The 22930-nt window shown below is 42.5% G+C and overlaps 1 protein-coding gene and 1 long non-coding RNA gene across 5 annotated transcripts in view; both read left to right on the top strand.

The window, feature by feature from the left end:
- Window positions 1-7007: 7007 nt before the first annotated feature.
- On the top strand, window positions 7008-8049 carry LOC143270777 (periphilin-1-like). Of its 4 annotated transcripts, XM_076561882.1 has the most exons (3): window positions 7008-7083; window positions 7267-7589; window positions 7710-8049. In XM_076561882.1, the coding sequence occupies exons 1-3, from the start codon at window positions 7008-7010 to the stop codon at window positions 8043-8045; spliced, it is 735 nt and encodes a 244-aa protein (XP_076417997.1). In that variant the 3' UTR covers window positions 8046-8049. The 4 variants fall into 4 exon arrangements, with proteins under 4 accessions (XP_076417997.1, XP_076417996.1, XP_076417995.1 ...); XM_076561881.1 differs by having other exon boundaries at window positions 7267-8049; XM_076561880.1 differs by having other exon boundaries at window positions 7008-7589.
- Window positions 8050-18520: 10471 nt separating this feature from the next.
- LOC143270984 (uncharacterized) overlaps window positions 18521-22930 on the top strand; it is a 35540-nt gene continuing 31130 nt past the window's right edge. The window contains exon 1 of the long non-coding RNA XR_013048216.1: window positions 18521-18626. This is a non-coding gene — a long non-coding RNA (uncharacterized LOC143270984). The remainder of the gene's footprint in view (window positions 18627-22930) is intronic.

Here is a 22930-nt window from a genome sequence, read left to right as displayed (position 1 = left end):
TGTAGCCATGAGATTGGATTCTCCAGAAGAGCTGCCAGCTAAAGTCATGCTGGGATCAAGAAAAACGGGCCTTGGCGGTTCGTGTTCCTGGAATTGTATCCATGCCAGTGGATGTCCACACAATCCAGAAGAGAATCTGACATTCCTGCCGCCACTGTTGCTGTTATAACAATGGTGCACACCGCTGCTACTGTTTCTGGGATTACCATTTCATAATTGCTTACTACAGCTAGCACAGTGGAGACCCTGGAAACAAAAGTAGCTACCACATTTAGTTAATCTTTCATTCTATTGGGCGTGAGAAATTTAATTCAGTAGTTATATACATCTCAATTGGCTTTGAAAATTATAAACTTATAAACCAAAGTTCCAGTTGCTTTTGGGATACTATCTTACAAGGACTCCAATGTACAGTATGTCTCGTTAAGGAAGGGAATGGCTCAGTTGCTTTTAGCCTACTGACTATGGGTGAGATAGGACCTCTGTTGGTCTTTTCTGTATCAAACACACAGATTGCAAGCCCAGTGCCAGTTTGAGATCTTTGGCAGCAATTAACCATGCAGCTCACACATGATTGAGCTGGTATGATAATGAGTATTCAGAGACGGGTAATACCTTGGGGGCACTCAACATCCTAAGACAGAGCACCTGTGTGGCCTGGGCAGTTATCTCCATGATGCGGAAGGTGACCTGCTGACGTCCCATGCAACCCAAGTCAGAAGCTCATTTTTTAATAAAAGGGGGACCAGCAGGGCTCTGGGCCCTGTTTTGGGTAACTGTTGCCTTGCTTGCAGACCTTGACCTTGATATCCTCCCAATGCTAATTCCCTGCCAGATTCCACCATCCCGAATGCTTAAGGGAAGTTCCTTGTGTGTGTATCCTAATTAAAGGGCGTTAACAGGTTAGGTGCAAGATTGTAAAACATCAGTATCGAAATTCTACCCTCTGGGGTCCTCCCATTGTGCTGTAAGCCTGTATTTAACCTCCTACCCCCTTCAAAAAATGACATTGAACATTTAAAATTAATATATATTAATAATAATTATTTATATATAATTGAATGAATTCTGCAAATATAATCTATGAATACCACAAATGTGATTAATATCATGAGTGTAACAAATGAATATCATGAGTGATGAGTGTAACTTAAAAAATAAATAAATAAATATAAATAAATAAATAAATAAATGAATTTACAAAACAATAATGGTACCATTGAATGAGGGCTTGGAACCAGGGGCTAACTGACTGTAATTAGCCATAGAGAAGCCAGGAATACAGATAGGGAAGTTGGACAGGAAGGAGGAGGGAGGGACTTGTTAATCAAGAGCTCTCTTTGACCTGGGACATGTGGATAGAAGGTGTGCTGGCTGCCTAACCGGTAAGAAAGGGAAGGTCAGCTGGTCACTCCTCCTGTGCTTCTTTGTGGTAATATTGTGTTCCCCAAAATATTGTGCACCCTAATAAACTTATCTGGGTTCAAAGACAGAACAGCCACTAGATACAAAGTCTAGAAAATGGTGGCACACACACCTTTAATCCTAGCACTCCAGAGGTAGAAATCCCTCTGGATCTCTGTGAGTTCAAGGCCACATTGGAAAGAGCCAGGCATGATGACACATACCTTTAATCCCAAGAAATGAGCCTTTCATCCCAGGGAGTGTTGGCAGAAAGGAAAGATATATAAGGCATGAGGACCAGAAACTAGAAGCATTTGGCTGGTGAAGCTTTCAGGCTTTGGAGCAGCACATTTCAGCTGAGATTCATTCTGGATGAGGACTCAGAGACTTCCAGTCTGAAGAAACAGGACCAGCTGAGGAACTGGCAAGGTGAGATAGTTGTGGCTTTTTCTGCATCTGATCTACCAGGATTCACCCCAATAACTGGCCTCAGGTTTGATTTTATTAATAAGACTCTTTAAGATTCATGGTACACTTCTTTGATCTATAAGGTTTTGACCCAATATCTGATTCTCTAGTTTTCATTGGTAATGGACCCATTTAGCAAAACACAACATTCTCTTGTCCATTTCAAGATCTTTGTGCTTAGGGTAATACAGTTTTTATAATCATTTATTCATTCAACAAAATATCATAAGTACTCACTATGTGTTTTATTATCTTTAAAATGTTCAGGTTATTTAAATCATCTTACTTTTCCAGGAAGTTTATACTTTTCCCTATTTGCCTGGTCTTTACTCAAATGTTTAAACATTTTGTTTTCATTAAGCTATATTTAACTAAATTTTATGTTTCCTATCTAATTATTCTAATGTATAATGATCCACTAGCCTTAATTATCTGTTATCTTTTTCAGTCTTGTTTCCTTAATTAGGTAAGAATTTTCTTATATATACCATGATCATTTCTCAGAAAAATTTCAATGGAATGTTTGAGGGCTGAGAGAAAGGACATTCCTCTAAATGATTTTAGTTTTGTTCTGTGAGTCTGGAATCTATATGAATTGAATTCTTGGTTTGAGGTTTTGTGGCACAATTAAGTTAGTGTGAATTAGACTTACTCTTATGTACCTCTTTGTGGTTATGAATTCTGAGGATTTATCTTTGTACTCACAAACAAGGTTGATACTAGCAAGTTTACGTGTAGTTCTCCAGTCTTCTCTATTGGGGTTGGATTGTCCATGAGGGTTTAATTCTTAGTTTGCCTTTTGCTGGGGTAAATTTTCCTGTCCTAGTTTTATGTGGGATCTTCTCTTGGGCTTTTAAGACCAGGGGCCAGGGCCCAACAGGTCCCCCCTTTTTACTAAAAACTGAGCTCCTGCCTTAGGCTGCATGGGACGTCAGAATATCATCTTACCCATCATAGGGAGTACCTGCCCACAGTTCCCCTGACTTAGTGTGGTGCATGCATCCAGGAATTACCCATCATTGAATACTCATTTATCATACAGGCTCAGCTATGTATGAGCTGTAGGGTTAACTGCTGCCATATATCTAAAAGTGGCACTGGGCTTGCAATCTGTATGTTCAACACAGGAAAGACCAAAGTCCTAACCCGCCCATAGCCAGTGCATTAGGGCAACTGAGCCATTCCCTTCCTTAACGAGCCTTACTGCAAATTGGAGCCCTTGTCAGATGGTATCCCAAAAGGAAGTGGACTCAAGTTTTATTAATTTTATAACTTTTAAAGCCAATCAAAATGCATATTACTGCTGAATTAAATTTATCATACCCAGTAGAATGAAGGAGTAATTAACTGTAGTAGCTACTTTTGCTGCCAGGGTCTCCACTTTATTAGCTGTAGAAACCAAGTGTGAAATAGCAATCCCAGAAACAGTAGCAGCAGTGGCTGCTATCGCTGTAGTAGCAACAACAGCTGCAGTGAAGTCAAGTTGTATTTTGGAGCATGTGAGCACCATCTGTGTCTACAGCCATGGTCCACTGGCATGGACCCTACTCCAGGAACATGAACCACCAAGGCCCATTTTCCTTGATTCCAGCGTGACTTAAGCTGCTAGCTCTGCAAAAGAACACCTAAGAACCACAAAGAAAGACAGAGACAGCATACAAGAAGCAGAATTAACGGTCTCATTACGGTTACATTTCAAGCTCACAAATTTTAAGGTATCTTTCCAAGGGGGCTAGATGAATTCCAGGAGGCCATAAATGTTGAACAAAGCCATTCCTGAAGAGGTAGGTGCTACACCAGCGTGAAGAGGATTGCAAACACGAAAAGGTTCTGTTGGCATGGTACTGTTAACAAATGGAGGTCAGTGACCATACTACCAAATGTCAGGGTTGCCCTGTAATCTCCAAGGAGCCTGAGTGACATGTTCTCAAACATTCTTGAAAAAGCAGTTACCATACATTCCTTTCTGAAGAGTCCAACCTCATGGCTACAGTTCCTAGGCTTACATTAATGCTTGTCCAGGTTGGCCGTCTTGGGCTCTCAATCCCTACTGGCATCAGAAGTAATATTTTAAACTGCACTGTTTTTCTTGTTAGCTCAGTTTATTAATTAATTACTTTATGTATCTATCTATCTATCTATCTATTTATTTATTTATGTACTTTTGTATGTGTGTGTCTGTGTGTCTATGTTGTGTTGAATTTCCACAAATCTCAGCTGCAGATGCCTCGTGCTGGTTCTGGCATCCACCATTCTTAGCTTCTTAACTGCTTCTGGAGCTTTTGAAAACAGCCGTCAAATACAGTAGCTCCTCAGTAAGGGGTGGGGGGTCTGGAAAGCATAGGTTTGTAATGGCATTTCTCCCCAGGGATTCAGAGAAACCAAGTGCAGAAGAGAAGGCTCCACACGTCACAAACTGCTGTGGTATTTGAACTGCCAAAGTCCTACTCTGCTACTATGGAGCCTTTTACCCATGATCATTACTCTTTCCTACTAATTGATGCATGCAAATATTCAACCAGTTTCATGTTTCTTGAAGTGTGTTTGATGTACATTAATATTGGCCACAAGTTACTACAAGAGTATGGACCATGGCTTGATGTACTTGGGATGCCTTAGCTCAAGTAGTATTGCATAGGCTTCTTTCACTCATCCTGTTGGGGGTGGGGGCACTGAGGTCTAAGAAAAGCCTGTAGTGATGCAGTCCATTCATTCTGAACTGTAATTACCTCAGGTCTCGTTGAAACAAATAATCTAACAACACTGGAGAAAGTGTCCTATTGATTTTTTTAATTGTTTTTTATTAGTTTTTTTGAGAGTTTCTTGCTATGTGTTTGATCATATTTATCCCTGCCAACTATTTCTCAACTCATTCCCCCACATTCCTACCCACTTAATTTTGTGTCTTCTTAAAACAACAACAACAAAACGTTTCTTTAAGACCAAAGTGTAGTGCCAGATATCCTTGGGTGTGTGTTCTTCAGCTGGAGCAATGTCAACTTCCCAGACCTCTTAAAAGGAAATTGCCCTTCCTTTCCCAGCAGATAACACTTGTCAATAGCTCCTAGGCATAGAGGGGGATTGTGTGCCCAGCTCCCACTTCCATGCTGGGATTTGGTCTGCCTTGGGCTTGCACAGGTTTGTTTTTTTTTTCATGGTGTTGCAGTTTGTGTGAGTTCATATGTACATCTGCCCTACTGTGTCCAGAAGTTTCTTGTATTCCTCTACCACCTCATATTATTATACTCTTTCTTTGTCCTCTTCTTCAATGATCTCTGAAGCCTGTGAGGGGAGAATGAGGTACCTAGGTTCCCTTTAAGGCTGAGCATTCTTCTGTCTCTTATTCTCTGCACCTTGGCCAGTTGTGGGCCACTATGTTAACCACCGTTTACTCCATTTCAAAGCTCCGTAGATGAGGAATAAGAGATACATTGAGCTATGGATGTAATGATAAGTCAGTTATCATTATACTGCACATTATACTATGTGCATTTACAGTATCAGTAGTAAGTTCTCCCCTAGGGCCTATGACTGCTAGCTGTATGTTCTTGGTCTGATAATGGTGCTAGTATGGGTTTCCTCTTGTGGAGAGGAACTTAAATCCAATCAAAAAGTGCTTGGTTACACCAATACTATTTGAGCTGCTAATACACCAATGGCCATGTGTTATGATGATCATTGTTGTAGCTCAAAGGTTTCATAGATAAGTGTGACTGATGATGACTTTTCTCCTTTGGTAGACTGCATAGCATCTTCCAGCACATGAAAAGAAGCCAGTGGGGATTAAACATTTAGATCATTACCAACTTGATTCTGCCATGTTCTATGACCCAAGTATGGGTAACTTCAGCAGTAGGGTTAATGAAAATAAAAGGCCAAATGTTAAGACATTATGATTTTTTCTGTTATATAATTGAACTTTAATAAATTTTACATTTGTTCAATATGTTAAATAAATTTATTATAAGCTTGTAGTTTAAGGTACTTTAATTTTTCACTAGTGAAATTTATTAGAATATTATGATTTTTTGCTATTATGTAAATTAATTTTGATTCATTTTAAATTTGTTCACTGTTAAATAAATATTTTATGTGCTTCTATTTTTTGCCTTATATGTTTTAAATGTTTATCTACATTTTATTTAATTTTTAAAGTTTTAGAAATGAAAAAAAATCACATCCTTTCCTTCTCTATTTCTTTCCCTTCCATATCCTCTCCTCCTGGATGCCTCTCAAATTTATGTTCTCTTTTCATTGATCATCACATGCACACACACACACACACACACACACACACAAACACACACGCACACACATATGCACATATATATAAATACAATGTTCCCAGTCTATTTCATGTTGCTTGTATATGTATTTGATTTCAGAGCTGACCACTTGATATTGATAACCAGTTAAAAGGGTGATCCCTGGGGAAGACTAATTCTTTAGCAGTCTGTAGTTCTTTATTTAGAGGTGGAACCCTATGAGATTTCCCCCTTCAAGTTAGCATATTGATTGGTAATGTCCTTATTCAGGTCTTGTTTAGGCAGTCATAGTGTTGAATTATCATGGGTGAAGCTTCCCTTTCATTTCTGGTTCCTACAATCTTTCCTCTTCCTCTTAATGATGCTCCCTGAGCCTTAGGCGCAGGAGTTTTGTGTGTGTATCTTGGGGCTAGAAACCCCACAATCACTTGTTCTCTGACGTTGAGTGGTTGTGGTTTTCTGCAATGGTCTCTCTCTGTTACAAAGAGAAGCTTTTTTTGGTGAGGGGTGAGAGCTACACTTTTTTGTAGTAAGTGGAATTCACTTAGGAATTGTACTGATTTATTCAAGTGGTGGTACTGCATTCTCCTGTATGACACATGCCCTCACTAGCCCCAGCTAATTTCCTAGCTTAAAAGTACCTGGCAGGATATCCGTGCTGTTGAGTAGGCCTAAGTCTAATTAGAGAGCTGTTGGCGCGGTTTCAGCAGCATGGGTGGAACGTACCTATTGGGGAGTTCCGATGACGAATTTTTAGACAATAACAGATTCTTGAGCTGAGCCATGAGTGTGGTTGGAAATTGAAAGTGAACCGGAAGGGAAGTAGGCATTTCTGTTCGCAGAAGTCCAGTGGCTTCCAAAACAGATGAAATGTGGTCTGAGGGATGGTGTGACTACAAGCGACTTCCAGGAAAACAAGCGCCTCCTTGGAACCATCCCAGGGATGGCAACCATAGATTAATCAATGTTGTGCCAAAGAGACCGCCTCTGGGAGACAAGAGATCTTCTCTGCTAGCCAAACCCAAGGAAGGAGGCTACAGTAGATACTACTGTCATGTTGATTACCAAGAATGGGTCAAGGGCCGCTGTTTTACTCAGGATCCAAGAAGAGCCCCACCCTACAAAAGAGGCCATTATGGCTACAGATGGTCAAGAGATGAGTATTCCACAAGCCAACAGCCTCAATACAGGGCCATGAGAAACGGCTTTAGAAGAAAACGTTTCTATTCTTCCCATTATTCAAGACAACGCTCTCCCCATAAACGGGGCGCTCCTTTTTTGAGAGAATCACGTGTGGGCGGGAAGGACTCCCTACACAGCAGATTTGGATCCAGTCTCAGCAGTAGAAGCAGGATGCGCTCCTTCCACCAGTCTCGACAAAGATGTAAAGAGAGAGCCATCCAGTTTTTGAAAACATCAAGAGATACTGTGCCCTCAAGTTCTTCATCCAAGGTGTTAAAAAGCCCCAGCCGGCTGACTGAGAAGGAACAGGCTGATGCTGCAAGCAAGAGGGCTAATGAAAATCCCAAGAAGTCAGAAGAAAATAACTTGGCTGAAATTTCCGAGTTTGAGACGGGATCCAAGGCACCATTACGTATCACCCAGACAGAAGAACCCGAGTCAAACACAACAGCTGGCCCAGAATTGTGTGAAGACAGCCAGCTTAGCATTCGCTCTAAAGCGATCGCATCAAAAATCACTGAGATTGAGAAGGTTTACCGACAAGTCTGTGAAACTTTCGGGATGGTGGTGGAAAGGCTGGTTGAAAAGGATCGTTCGTTAGAAAAATCTATACAGTTTGCAATGAAGCAGAGTTTGCATGAAATAGGTGAGCAACGTGTTGAAGAACTCAAGCATTTCATTATGGAGTATGATAATTCTACTCCAGATTTTGGAGACCCTTTTTAGGAGAATTAGGGCTCGGTTCAAAAAATTGTGTAAAAGCTTCTAGATTTCTTACCTTTGGATTGTTTGCTCACCCTTGATGCATGGGGGTGAAGCTTGGTCCTGCCTCAACTGAATGGAAGTACTAACCCTTTTGGAGGAGGGGATGGGGGGAGGGTTTGCTGTTCCCCAATGGAAGTACTAACCCTTTTGGAGGAGGGGATGGGGGGAGGGTTTGCTGTTCCTCAATGGAAGTACTAACCCTTTTGGAGGAGGGGATGGGGGGAGTCTTGGGGGGGAGGAGCGAGGAGATGGAGGAGGGATGTGAGGGTGATCTGTGGTTGGTATGTAAAATGAATTAAAAAATTAAAAAATAAAGCCAGTTCATGTACACGGCATAAGTTCTGGTCCCATTGCCAGTGGAGAGGATGAGGGGAGCTTGGGGGGAAGCAGGACAAGGGGAGGGAGGGAGAACAGTGATTGGTATGTAAAATGAAAAAAACATAATTAAAAATTTAAATAATAAAAGAAACGTGGCAGAAGACAGCAAGGCCAGCTGAGCTCCCCTCACCTTGTAAGTGAGTCAGCGAATAAGTGAAGAGACAATTAGGACAGCCCACTCACTTCTACTTCTTCTTTTTTTTTTTTAACTACAATCTGGTTTATTTCTATCTATTACAAATGTATAAAAGATCCTCCATCAACGCTGCTGATAGCAGCAGAACCTTGAGAAATATACTTTTGGTTTGCCTCAGAAAAGGAACACATATTGCACTGTAAAGTTTATAAAATTGGCGCAAAACATTGTGGTAATGTTACAATACCAGTTTTTAGAGTTCAGTGACTAATGGGGAGCTGATGGGATACATGCAGAACTGTGAAAGCGATCTCACTTAGCCAGCTGTACACGTAGACTGTAAATCTACATTCAGATCATTTCTGAACTAAGACTATCATCTTAGTTTATCTGTTGAGGTCAACCAGGAAACCCTAGAATATACCTTGATTTTTGCAAAAAACAAAATAGGGGGAGGGGTTTCTTCAGCATTTCAGTCCACGAGTAACAGTATCCTAACAGGCAAAGTGTTCTCTCACTGTCAACATAGAATGAACTGCTGCTGGAGGTCAAGTTGGGCTTTAATTTGCATTAGCACTTACATGCATAGTAGTCCAAGTTGTTGAACTCATGACTTTAAAACGTAACTCTAAAAAAGTAAAATGGCCCTTCTTGGAAGACTAAAGAAAGACATCCAGCCACAGTTGTAAAAAGTCTCATCAAAACAATGTACCCTTTTATGAATTACACCTCAATTTAAAAAAAAAAAATAGCTCCAAATAAGAAGCAGCTCTGAAAAAGAAAATATACCTTAAGATATTTGAAAAAAAAAAACAAGGTGAATACAGGTTCAAAAATAATTAAGGTACATTTTCCTAAGGCTACCTAGAATTAGGCTTTAAAGAATTCTACCATTTAAAGTTTACCACTACTTACTAGATACCAATTTACAAACAAGATGTTCACTTTTTTTGTTCCTTTATCAAGAGAAAAATCTACCTTCAGACTCTGAGGGTGGTGATAGGGAGGGACTAGAAAACAAGATTCAAACAATCCCATGCAAATATCACATTTTTCAAATGGAAGAACTCCACACTGCACTAGAAGTTCCAATCACTAAGACACTTTCCATTGAAATTATTTAAGTACAAATACATGGCACCAAGGTTTAGGCCTAATATAGGCCTGAAAACCAAGTCCGTGTTTTCTGGAAGACAGGCCTCAAAAGTCCCAGTCAATTCCACATAACAATGCTTCAAAGATCAATTAGGTTTTCATATCCTTAATATTTTTGTGTTTGACTTCTAATCTTAAAGACTAGATTAAAACTTAGCTCAATTCCCAGAAGGCATTGCTTCCCTTTGCTCTATGAAAGAGTCCACCAAGACCTCTTCCTCAAAACCATCTAGCCCCCAGCCTCCAGCCTGTGCTTGTGATGCATCTTTCTCAACATCCTGAAAAGGTAATGTAGGTAAAATATGCTCATAAACATTAAGACTAGTTGTTAGAAAGACGTAACGAGCTTTATAATTTAAGTTTTAGAATAGAAATACTTGCAGCTTGATCTGCACTGACAATGATTTTCAGACCCTAGAATTCAACATTTACAAATTCTCATTCACACACACAAAACACACTATTATCAAACAACTTGTGTCTTGAGAAAATCTTTTTATTCTTCAGAGTAGATTAAATGATCTACCACATATCTATATTCTCCTTTTTTCTTTTTTTTTAAACAAAAACTCTAAATCTAATCTCCTTGTTCAGCTTTTTTCCTGACCATTAACAATTAACAACTTGTAACCAACCATCATAAGCAATGACAATATCCATAACTCATTAAACAACCAAAAACCTCCCATCCCAAATCTTAGGAATGTGGGCATCATTTTCTTAAAATTACTTCCTGCTTTCTGGGGGGTGAAGACATCTTTAGGGAATCCTGAAAAAAAATTTTGTGGTTAATTGTCAAGTCCTGTATCATTTTTCCAGTTACTGCATAATGAAAAAGTACAGGGCTTGTTTCAAGTCCTTGTTCAAGTAGTCTGTCAGGCTGGATCATCTCAGCTAGCCATCTCAAAATTGTCCTGAACAGTTTGTAGTCCAAAGTCGATCTTTCTGTGGTGTTAATCAGCTTAATGGCTTTACCATAGTCCATATGGAATCATTGTTGTGGGGTGCCATCATTGTTTTGAAGATTTCAAAGTTGCTTTTAGGTATGGTCATGGTTCTGTACAGAATTTGTGTGTGTGTGTGTGTGTGTGTGTGTGTGTGTGTGTGTGCCGTCTCTGTGGTTTGGAGTAATCACAGTCTGATAAATGTCTGTCTCTCGGAACCATGAATGTTCTACGCTAGAAGACAATATCTTCACAGCCATTTCTCCCCACCATTTGACTTGCCAAATTTTTCCAAACTGACTTTGCTGATGCTTTCTTGTAACACAATGGTCCTGGCAATTCTTCTCTGAACAAACAGCAGTAAACCATTCATCCCAGGTAGCAGAGTTCACCACAGTCACCAACACGATGAGAAGCAACCAGCAACTCAGAGCAGCAGATGCTGCCTCCATGGTCCCACTGCCACTGTTTGTGGCTGGGCCCCGGCCAAAGCTTCTCCTTAGCAAGCCTCCTAGGCCAGCCTCAAACTCCACATCCTCCTGCCTCTGCCTCCGTTAGCAAATCCTATGGGAATGTACCACCACAACCAGGTTTCATATTCACATCTGAAGTTTTGGAGGTAGGAATCACAGAAGAATGAGAACAAATGTGCCATTTGACTTTCTGTGCCTGGGTTAATTCACTTAATATAAAATTTTCTAGCTCCATCTCTTTGCCTCTAGATTTCATTTTCTTTACTGATGAATAGTATTCCACAGTGTATATGTACTGCATTCTCATTATCCATACATTAGTTGAAAACTACTTAGGTTATTTCCTTTTCCTAGTCTATGTGAACAGAGTGGCAATGAACAAGACTAAACAAGTATCTGGAGTAAGATGTCAAGAACTTTGGACACATGCCAAAGAACTGCTTGGCTTGCTCATAAGGTATGTGTTTGCCTTCATCTGTGTTCACACTACATGCATGTCATGCTCACGGAGATCAGAAGAGGTATCAGATCTTCTGGAACTGGAGTTAAAGAATGGTGTTGTGAGCCTCTAGGTAGGTTATGGGAATTGAACACTGCAGGGAGTATAGGAGCATCATGTAGCCTCTGTCTACACAACCAAGCTCCTGGTTGTGTCCACCAAAAATATCTCAATCATGGCCTATTGTCCCCTGGGATAAAAAATGAACCTCAGCTGACAAGCACAGGGTTAGGATGCCCTATTTAGGTTTTGCGTGATTAATAGCATGAAGTCCAGTCCTTTTAGAATCCAGTTCCATGACAACATTACAAAATAATTTGGATAACAAAGATGACATACACCTGTTGTTACAACACTTGGGAGGCTGAGGCAGAAGCATGGTCAATTCTAAGACAGCCTCAGCAGGTGGGGGAAACCATGTCAGAAAGGAAGGAAGGAAGGAAGAAAGAAAGGAAGGAAGGAAGGAAGGAAGGAAGGAAGGATGGAAGGAAGGAAGGAAGGAAGGAAGAAGAAAGGGGCTTGGCACCAGTGATCCATGCCTTACATAGCACCCAGTAATCAGAAGGTAGAGGAAAGTGGATCTCTGTGTGTTTGAAGCATGCCTAGTCTACAGAGTGAGTTCCAAGACAGCCAGGGTTACACACAGAGACCCTGTCTCAAAAAAGATAAAGAAAGAAAATTAGTTATATGTTCTATCTGAAATTTTAAAAGGACTTTCTAAATACAGTGCAATTTCTAGAGATATAGAAATGTAAGAGTGAAACATTTGATAAATCTCCTTTAGGGGTGACAAAGTTTTTTTTTTCTTTTATTTATTTTTTATTGTTTCTGGAATTCACTAGTTAGGAATCTCAACAGAATGAGTGAAGGTCAGTGAGAGATTCTGCCTCAAAAAATAAAATAAGTTGAAAATCAGGTAAATAGAAAAACTACATTAAGCAGAAGAACAGCCAGGTATGCTGGCATTTGCAGGTGGGGTATATCACAATCATTGAGATACAGATTGAATCATCAACAGGAATGAACCTACTTTGTCTTTACTATAAGATGGCTTTCAAGCCTAAGATGGAGGCAGCCTGGTTCATCAGCTGGGGAGATGGTTCAGCACTTAATAGCCCTTGCCACTCTTGCAGAGAAGCAGCATTCCCTTACCAGCACACAAATGGCAGCTCCTAAGGGCCTAAACCTCCAGTCCAGGTGATAGGATGCCCTCTTCTGGCCTCTCTGTGAACTGCATGCCTCTGTTACAATTAGGTGCCTGCAGGGGAAAACATTCAAACACATGAAACAAAACAGATAGTGTTAAACATACAGAAAACTTAAAAAATAATTAGCACATATATGTTTATATGATGACTTGTTTACCTGAGTGTTTATTAGAGCACTGTGTATGTGCCTGATACCCACAGTAATCAGAAGACCTTGTCAGATCCCCTGGGACTAGAGTTACAGACAGCTATGAGTCACAATGTGGATGCTGGACATAGAACCTCAACCTTTTGGATGAGCAGCCAGAGCTCTTAACCACGAAGCCATCTACACAGAGCGCCCCCATCCACCACTTTACTATTTTTTTTATTTATTTATGTATTTATTTTTGTTTCTTTAGACAGAGTTTCTCTGTGTTGTCTTGGCTGTTCTGGACTCACTCTGCAGACCAGGCTGTCCTAGAACACAAAGATCTGTCTGCCTCTGCCTCTTGAGTGCTGGGATTAAAGGCATGCAGCACCACTCCCCAGCCACACATTATTTTAAATTAATTATTTAGACAAGCTTATGTGTGTGCCAGGCTAGCCTCTAACTCACTGGGGGTCATTTGAAACCTCTGATCCTCCATGACTATACCACCTAGTCATTTCCGGGTCATATATACTGCGGGACCCATGACCCTGTGGTTGTGTAAGCACGTGACACAGCCACATGATCTATGAGCATGCGTGGAATAGCCACATGGGCCTGTGTGCACAGATGGGACTTGGCTTTTAAAAGACAGGCCCCATGTTCCCCTCTCCCTTCACACACGATTCCTTTCAGCAAGCCTGCTCACATCTATCCTTTTCTGCTCGTCTTAATAAATCTCTTGTTAGTGGATTCTGTCGTGTTTCCTTACTTTTCCTCACTGCATAAGAGTGCCACTCAAAACCATCAGGAAGAGTCACAGGCTACCTCCACTTCCCACTTCCTAAGAGATGTAATGGCAGCCTGAGTCTTTACCCCTCCCCCAAGCATCCCTCTCCAGGAGAAGGCAATGGGGATATTGTGAGATTTCTCGCTGCCCTGGAAAGCAAAGAAAGACACCTCCTTGTCCAAGAAAAAGACCCTCATGGGCTCCAATTTTCTCCTTCCCCTCCTCTCTGATTTATCTATTTCTACCCTAACAGCCAGGAAGTGAGTGAGAGATAAACAAAGCCTGGGAAGTCAGGGCCTTTGAGCCAAGGATGAGCACCTCAGCAGGCCCTTGGTCATAAGGGGAGCATCAGCTGGGAAAGAATACTGGGGGTTGGGATTGTAGGGAATGGAGGCAGAAAATCTCCACACTGATGGAGGCTTTTAAATGTCAGTTGAGGGGCTGCTGGTGTGCCTTGGCATGTCTGAGAACCTGGGTTCCATCCCCAGCTCCTCATAAAATAAGCCATTTTTAACCACTCCTGCCTTGGGATTTCAGTGCCTTTACTCTTTTACTTTCTACCGAGGATCTGGTTTCAAAAGGATACTCCTGATTGAGACATCCCTAAGGAAAACAAATTAAGGAAATATTATAGAGAAGCCTGTTGCAAACAGGAGGTCCTTTCTGTTGTGATTTTGATGGTGTGACTTCCTAGGCTTTTGCTGGTGCTGGAGACAATGCCCTGCCCAAGGCCTAGAGATAGTAAACTACTGCTTGGGCTAGTGCCTTTCACATGTAAAAAACCAGAAGCTAACTCACTCTGGATCCCAACCCCTCAGGAGTATTTCCCTACCCTAATCTCCCTGGGGCCAGTTACTAGGTAAGTCTGGCCTTGCCCACTGAAGCCACTCAAATTAGCCAGTCATTAACCTGAGCACCTATCCTAACCCCCTTCTTACCTATAGACATCACAACAAAGGGGCTTTTTACAGCCCTGTAACCCATGCCTTCTTCAAATCAATCCCCACCCCACTCATCCTAGTGGGAATCTGACACCCCCACACAAACATACATGCAGGAAAAACACAAATGTACATCAAATGAAAATAAATGAAAATTTAGGGCTGTAGAGATGGCTCAGAGGTTAAGAGCAGTGGCTGTTCTTCCAGAGGTCCTGGGTTCATTTTCCAGCAACCACATGTTGGCTCACAGCCATCTGTAATGAGATCTGGTGCCCTCTTTTGGCCTGAAGGGATACCTGCAGGAAGAACACTGTATACATAATAAAATTAAAATAAAATAAAATAAAATAAATGAAAATTTAAAAAAAGTATTGTCATCTCCTGAACTATCAGGCTCACTGTATCCACTAAATAAAAGACTACCCTAATGCAGGATGTGTTTCTGTAATTCCAGCAGTTTAAATTTGGAGGCAGGAAGATCAGGATTTTGAAGTCACCTTAATTTCCACAGAGAGTTCCAGACAAGGATGAACTACGGGAGACCCTGTCTCAGGTGACAAAACAAACAAACAGGCAAACAAACAAACAAAAGTGGCTTTATCTGGGACTGGGAGGCTTGGACCAAACCTAGGACCTTACACATGCTAAGCATTCTTCCAAACTTGGCTGGCTATTTTTAGTTCAGTAAAATCATGAAGCAAATGAAAAGACAAGAGGGAAGTCCTATTCCTTATGTATTTCTGGCCTGAGGAATCGTCCGAAAAAGTTTTTAATGTTACTCACTTCTGTACAATGAATGAAAACATGCATCCAGACTTTGTAGGGAAATAATGGTGTTGTTTGTTTCCATTTGATTGGCAGTGCTGGGATGGAACCCAGGACCTCCTGCATGCTAATCTAGTACTCTAGCTACACCTGTTACCCATGTGCCTCTTGAGAAGATTTAGTGTCTTTACTTTGGTTTTGAGACAAGATCTGGCTACATAGCATTGGCAGACTTCTGCTGCCTCTGCCTTCTGAGTGCTGGGGTCATGGATGTGGGTCACCAGGTCTACCTCACATACATTCATCGAAATGATATTAGTTAAAAGTTTAACTAAGCCCCTAGACAGCTACTTACTGACAAATAAACAGAATAGGAATGCATGCACAGATGATTCAGACCTACCACCACTGGAGTAACTGAGCTTACTAAGGTCTCCTTGTGCAAACAACACAAAACGCCAAGCAGGCCACAGGGAAAAGACCAACAGCACTTTCAGGGCCAGAGGGAAGACAAGGAGCTCTCACCATGCAGCAAAGGTGTTAATATAGGTGAGGGTGGGAAGACAGTCAGAGCTGTGTAAGTGCCATATGTGAGATTCTCTGGACATGAACTGGTCCGTTTACAAATGCATTAATTGGGTGGGAATATGCCAGAAACACTTGGATCAAAGCAAGATTCTTCACTTCCATGTAGTTGCACTTTGTAACACTTTTATTGTGACTGACTACAAATTGCAGTTTCCGGTTAACTGAAGTTCCAAGCTTTAGGCAGGGTGTGTGTGTGTGTGTGTGTGTGTGTGTGTGTGTGTGTGTGTGTGTGTGTATTTCTCTGGGGGTGGGTGGGTGTGTGTGTGCAAACACAAACCTATGTTAAAGTATCTATGAATCTAATTAGTTTGTTGGAACTTCTGGTAGTTAGGAAGAATAGGAAGCATGAAAGACCTGAGACAGATTATCTTGGGCTATCTTTACCCCATTAAGAGCCACCTAATGTTCACCTCTGTAGGACCAATTGCTAAATGGTCTTATTAATAAAAAAATAAAAATAAAACCCAGAGACAGATATTGGGGTAAAATGCTGAGAGATCAGAAAGGCTGAAAGAAGCAAGCCATGTTCTTATCACTTGGAGATCCTCTGCCAAAGAGAACTACTTCCTGTATACCCATGCCTACAGGCCTTTCTGTTCTGCCATGTCATTTCCTTTCTCTGCCCAGCTACATCACTTTCTCTGCCCAGCTGTCACTTCCTATCTGTCTGCACAGACCTGCAGACCTTTATGGTTAGTGCTGGGATTAAAGGTATACACCACCATGCCTGGCTCTGTTTGCTGTGTGGCCTTGAACTCACAGAGATCCAGACGGATCTCTGCCTTCCAAGTGATAGAATTAAAGGTTGTGCTACCACTGCCTGACTTGTATGTTTACTACAGTGGCTGGCGTTTTCCTCTGATCCTCAGATAAACGGGAGGTCATGTGAAAAATGGTATCAGGAACATTCATGGGAGGAATTTTTAGTAGGATCGACTGCTTTCAACCAAATAGGAGAAGGACTATTTGAGTGGAGGTACAGGACGATCAGATAGAAAGAAGAAATCAGGGTACAGGGTAGAGTGGGGGGAGGGGGAATAAACAAAGTAAAATGAGACACATCTGTAAAAATGTCATTTCATCAATAATGAAAGGCAACATTTAGTCTGCTAATTAAAAAAATTAACACTGGGAGGTGGTAGCACACATATTTAGTTCCAATACTTAGGCAGATGCAGTTAGATCTCTGGGTTTGAGGCCAGTCTGATTCTATAGAGCAATGTCCCAGACAGCCAGGGGTACACAGAGAAACCCTGTCCCTAAAAAATAAAACAATAACAACAACAACAACAACAACAAAATCCTTTACAAAGCACAGAGCACACATAAGAATTATTTCTTTTGGTTTCTTGGCTCTGTAGTAGATCACAGGTGCCATGAAGACAGGAAGGGGAAATGGGGGGAAACATAAGTGGGGAGGGCAATGATGGGGTGTGGGGGTAATGTATAGGGTGGGAAAGCCTGCAGGAGAGTGAATGGATAATGACTTCTTTGGTGTTTGAAAGAATCCATAGGCAGATCTATTTCTCATAGGCTTTCTTAAAAATGCATATACAAAATATGTACATGTAATTTAATTGGAAATATCCCATCCTGGGGAACAATGCCCTCCCCTGGAAGCACAGACATTAGGAGACAAAATCTGGTGACAGGTGTGGGAAACCTCCTTTGAGTTTTGTGGTTTGATGGTCCAAGAGATTTCCTCAGACAATATAAGCTGTTGCCATTGGTCTGGTTGCCTGCCAGAACTTGAGGACATGACCCTCCTGAAGAGCAACAACCACTGCTCTTCCAAAGGACCCAGGCACAGTTGCCAGCACTTCTGTGGCAGCTCACAGCCATCTGTGTCTGCAACTCCAGTTCCAAGGACTCCAGTACCCTCTCAGTTCCTCTTCTGTCCTCTGTGGGCACAAGGAATGCTTGTGGTACACACACATACATGCAGGAAAAACACCCAAAGGGGTGAGGTAGCACAACACTTTAATCCTTATTAAAACTTATTTATGGGCCGGGCGGTGGTGGCGCACGCCTTTAATCCCAGCACTTGGGAGGCAGAGCCAGGTGGATCTATGTGAGTTCGAGGCCAGCCTGGGCTACCAAGTGAGTTCCAGGAGAGGCGCAAAGCTATACAGAGAAACCCTGTCTCAAAAAAAAAAAAAAAAAGAAAGAAAAAAAAAACTTATTTAAGCTTGTTTTTCCCGTAAATGCTAATTTCCCGTTACATGGTTCCTTCAGTCACCCTTTGTCTCACTTAATGGAACTAAAGATTTTCTCAGGAAGTAGAAAAGAAACCCTGGAGGCTTTCCCAGGTCCACAGCTCCCGCCCTCTGAGACTCTGGGGCGAATCTAGGAGAGAGCAGTTATCCGCTGGGCGGGGCCAGCACTCAGAGGGACAGGAGTTTCTTTCTTCCTTTCCTACTTACCCTCAACTAAGAGCTGGGAGAGTGGGAAGGAGGCGCCCAGTGCATGCTGCTGGAGGTTGCAGTCCCCACAGATGGCTGAGATCCGACCACAGGACGGCCAGGCCTAGATCACGTAAGATTCCTGCATTATCCCCACCTTCCTGGTAGCTTGAGCAATCTCTCTGAAGCCAGGGCCTCTCCCTTGACTGAGTGTGTGACCCTGAATCTGGGAGCTTTGGGAATTGGCGCTTGCTGGGACCCTGGGGCAGGTGGAGGAGACACCACGTGGGATGGCCTTTTTCATGCGTTTAGGGACCCTTGAGTTTGTGCACTGGGCAGCATCTGCAAAGCCTGGTGGAAGGGCTTCGTGGACCCGGAATCACGTACCTGGTGTAGAGGAGGCTGTGGGAGGCCAGAGAGGGCTCAGGGACTTAGCACTAAGCAGCCACCCCCACCCTCTGCCTGTGCACAGCCAGTTAGGCGCGGGTGTTGTGGTGGTTTGAGCTAAGTAATCGCTAAAGTGTGGCCGCCCTCTGCAAGGCTGTGCGGGTTCCCCAAACTTAGGGCAAGAACGTTTGCTTTCGTGGATGTTTCAGAGGGAAAAAAATACTAAAAACAGCTGCATTTCTGAGTGTGTATTGGCAAGTTCTCACAAAACTTCAGGGTCTTTTTTGTTGTTGTTGTTGTTGTTGTTGTTGTTGTTGTTGTTGTTGTTGTTCTTGTTGTTGTTAGCAAGACTAGGTTTCTTTGTGTAGCCCTGGCCGCCCCTGGAACTCACTCTGTAGACCGGCTGTCCTCCAACTAAGAGATCCCTCTTACTAAGTCTCCCACGTGCTGGGATTAAAGTCATCCACCACCGGCCAGTCACATTTTCACTGGTCTAGGCTCTAGAGTTTTGTGAACTGGAGAAGATATGAAATCAAGGTTATGAATACTTTACAGCACTGATTGCGGATACCAGGACCTTGAACACGTGAGGAAAAGCACTCTGCCAACAACCACTTGCTCCCTGGGATATTAAAGCAATAATGAAACTTAAAATTTAAAATTTTTAATAAGAAATTCTTTCAGATACCAAAGTCTATAATAATACATAATATGCCTAAGAAGAGCAAGTCCTATTTAAAATACAGTTCAAAATGCAAATTATTTACAAATGAGAGCATTGTCTGTATTTGTGCGTGTGCCTCTCTATCCTTGTATTTGTTGTTTCTCATACTGAAGCATAAGCCTCCAATGCAGCATTATTTAAAACTTAAAGTTTCTGAAAAGATTGATATCATAGTTCCTACTTATTTACCACAATGAATATTATGTTCACATATAGCCATAGGTTTTTTTTTTCTTTGCTGTGTTTTTACTCAAATGTACGTATACTCACGCTTCCTCCTCTATCGTCTAGAATGATAATGAATAACAAAATACACAAAACAATACAAAAGAAGTTACCGCTCCATTGAATTTCTTCATCCCTACAAGGCTTATCAAGGTTTAGTCGGTGAACCAGGCATGGAACTAGGAACTTCGTGTATGTAGCCATCGCTCTTTCTCAAGTTTGTGTATACTCCAAGGTGATTTGATACCGGAATAGATTTAGGATCTCTTCCACTATTATTTTTCAAACTGTATTGTCCTCAACATCCTCCTGCTTTCATCATCCAATGCTAAGATAATAAGCCTCTTATAGCACATTCAGCACGGCAGAATTATTTTTGAAGTTTATCTTTTAAATTTCTCTGTGTGTGTATGACTGTGTATGTGTGTGTATAAAAAGTTTGTATGTGTAGTGCATGAGGCACAGTATACACGGTGGTCAGAACAAATATTAACAGTTAGTTTTCATTTTTAACCTTGTCTGAAACAGGGTCTCCCTTATTTTTGTGTTCTCAACGCACACAGTAGTGGACCTAGAATTTTTAGCTTTGTTCTGCTCGCTTCTTTAATTTCTATCTACCTAAACAAAGGTAGAACCACAGGGACACTATGGTTTCCAGAGGATCTAGACACAGGTTTCAGGCTCACTGAAGGAAATGCTTTTACCTGAGACACTTCTGTGATCTTACAATTCTTCTTCCATGAATGTTATACCTTTTTATATGTCGACAACTATTTTAAGTAAATTTTTAAATCAAGAAAATTACTCCTTGTTTATATCCATTATAAGCAAAGATATGGAGTGGGGTTCAAATGTCATTTGACACTATATGGGTCAGGATAGAATAATTAACCTACTCATATGATATATATATATATATATTCTATATACATTGAAAATAAAAATATATGATATATATCAGTGCTGTATATAGAAAACATGTATGTAAACTAAAATATTCTCTCAGAAGAATTGCTGTCGCTGTACCATGGAGAATCCAGACCCTCTATGCTGCATCTGGTTTGATGTAGGGAATTTCTTCTGGCCTACCTCACCATGTGAAAAAGTCCAAATGTCGACCCAGGAATTATAGGTGAAGCTGTCCCAGAAACACGAAAAAACTTCTGCAAACCACACACATACTGCCAAGTATGTGGGAGAGGTTCAAGGCTGCTCAGGCCCATGTAGCAAGTGAGACTAGAAGTCGGTCATGCATGTAACACCCTCCCTGCCATTCCCTCTCCTCTCTGGCTGCCAGGCCTTCACTCTGGCTTGTCTTTTGTTTATTTACAAATGGCTTCTTTCCCCTTCAGCTGTGCTACAGGTGGAATTTAGAGACTGGGGTCTGTCAGAAAAGGTTCCAGCTCCAGAGCCACATGCCAAGAACCATACAAGGACTCTGGGAAGCACCCCATCATCATCCTAAGCAATCTGGTTGTGTGTACCAAGTGGCCCCGGAGCACAAGGCAGTGAGGTGCCTCAAGGTGAATTCCAGAAAAAGCATCCAGAGCAGGTTTTGGGCTCAGGGGTGCTCAGAAAGAGGCCAGGCAGGACTTAGGTACCATGGGGCCCAGGATTCCAGGTCCCTGCCTCCCTGACAAGTCTCCCCTCTAGGATTCAGGACACACAAGCAGTCCGCATACCCCTGTGTTCTCCTGCCTAGCTCACCTTGCCTTAAATCCAGGGAGAACTCCCAGGGTCAAAGGTAGAAGACCCCCTTGTCCTGCACTCCCCTGTCCAGACATCATCTCAGCAGGAAGAATACACAGAGAAGGCTCTGAAATTAACAGAAGGCTCTATCTAGAGTCCAAGAACTGTGGAGCACGCAGGTGCACTTCTGTGTGTGTGTGTGTGTGTGTGTGTGTGTGTGTGTTGGTTGTGTGTGTTTTGTGTTTGTGTGTGCCTGGGTTTATTGTGTCCTATTCCTGTGAGGGCCAATAAGCAGTGCCTAAGAGGCAGAGTATATAAGGGTTTATGGTCATCAGTCCAGGTTGAAAGGGAAGGACAGGTTGTCATGTAGGGGAAACCTTTTAGGGTTGCATCCTTCAGCTCCAGCTCGGGTGAGCAAAAGGTTTGGAGTGGTGCGTCCTGTGTGTATTTCCTGGGCATGGTGGATGAGAGCATCTCTTGAAGAGCTGAGTGAGTCCTGTGTGTGCCTAGCCCTGCCACAGGTAGGTGGGTGTCCACAGAGGATACCGAGAGTTCCATGCCTTACAGGGTCTTGGGGATGTTAGAGAATGGAAAGAGAGGTTTTCCGTGGTGCCTGGTAATTGGTATAGGGTAGGGTCGGGTGGGAGGAGATGAGAGGTGGGAGATGGAGGACTTTGCAGAGGAGAGGGATTGTGACAGAGCTGGACGAAGGTCAGAATGGTTGCCTGGTGTTGCCTAGGAGACGGGTAAGGTGGGGTCTGCGCCCAGGTATTGGTAGACTAGAGGGTAGGTGGGTGCAATGTTTCTTCTTTTGATGTGTGCTTGTCTCTAGCTCAGGGACCTGGACGGCATGCCTGTTGAGGGGAGGTTGTGGATGTCCCCGGCCCCTAGTGATCCCTGCTTCGGGTGATGTGGGGCAGCATCCACCTGAATGCACTTCACCAAGGAGGCCAAGGTTTTGGAAGGAAGCCCTTCTCCTCTCCCATCTCAATATGAGACCATCGGACTATGGAACATGGGACTCAGGCCCCCGAACACGCAGTCCTGACCAGTGCACACAGCTGCCTGCCCTTTTCCCTTGTGTCCATCCCAGAGCGGCCTTCTGCCAGGTGTGAAGCCCGTGCTGGGCCTAGGGTGCCATTGAGTTGGGTGGCGTCTTGTAGACAGCTGCTGGATCTCTGAAAGCTGCAGTGTGTGTGTGTGTGTGTGTGTGTGTGTGTGTGTGTGTGTGTGTGTGTGTGTGTGTGTGTTAGGGGTGAGGGCCATTCTAGGGCAGGAATGCAGCTGTGAGAATACCCTGGTTTGGCTGATAGGGGGCGACGCTCAGCCCCTGGTCCCCAAATCCTTGAGTATGTTTCTGAGGCTCCTCCCCTAGAGTCCAGATTGGCATGTGGTTTGTGTACTATTCCCTT

This window comes from Peromyscus maniculatus, chromosome X, assembly GCF_049852395.1.
Source record: "Peromyscus maniculatus bairdii isolate BWxNUB_F1_BW_parent chromosome X, HU_Pman_BW_mat_3.1, whole genome shotgun sequence".
NCBI lineage: Eukaryota > Metazoa > Chordata > Mammalia > Rodentia > Cricetidae > Peromyscus > Peromyscus maniculatus.
Note: the sequence above shows the minus strand (reverse complement) of the source record. Positions and strands in the feature narration are given on the sequence as shown.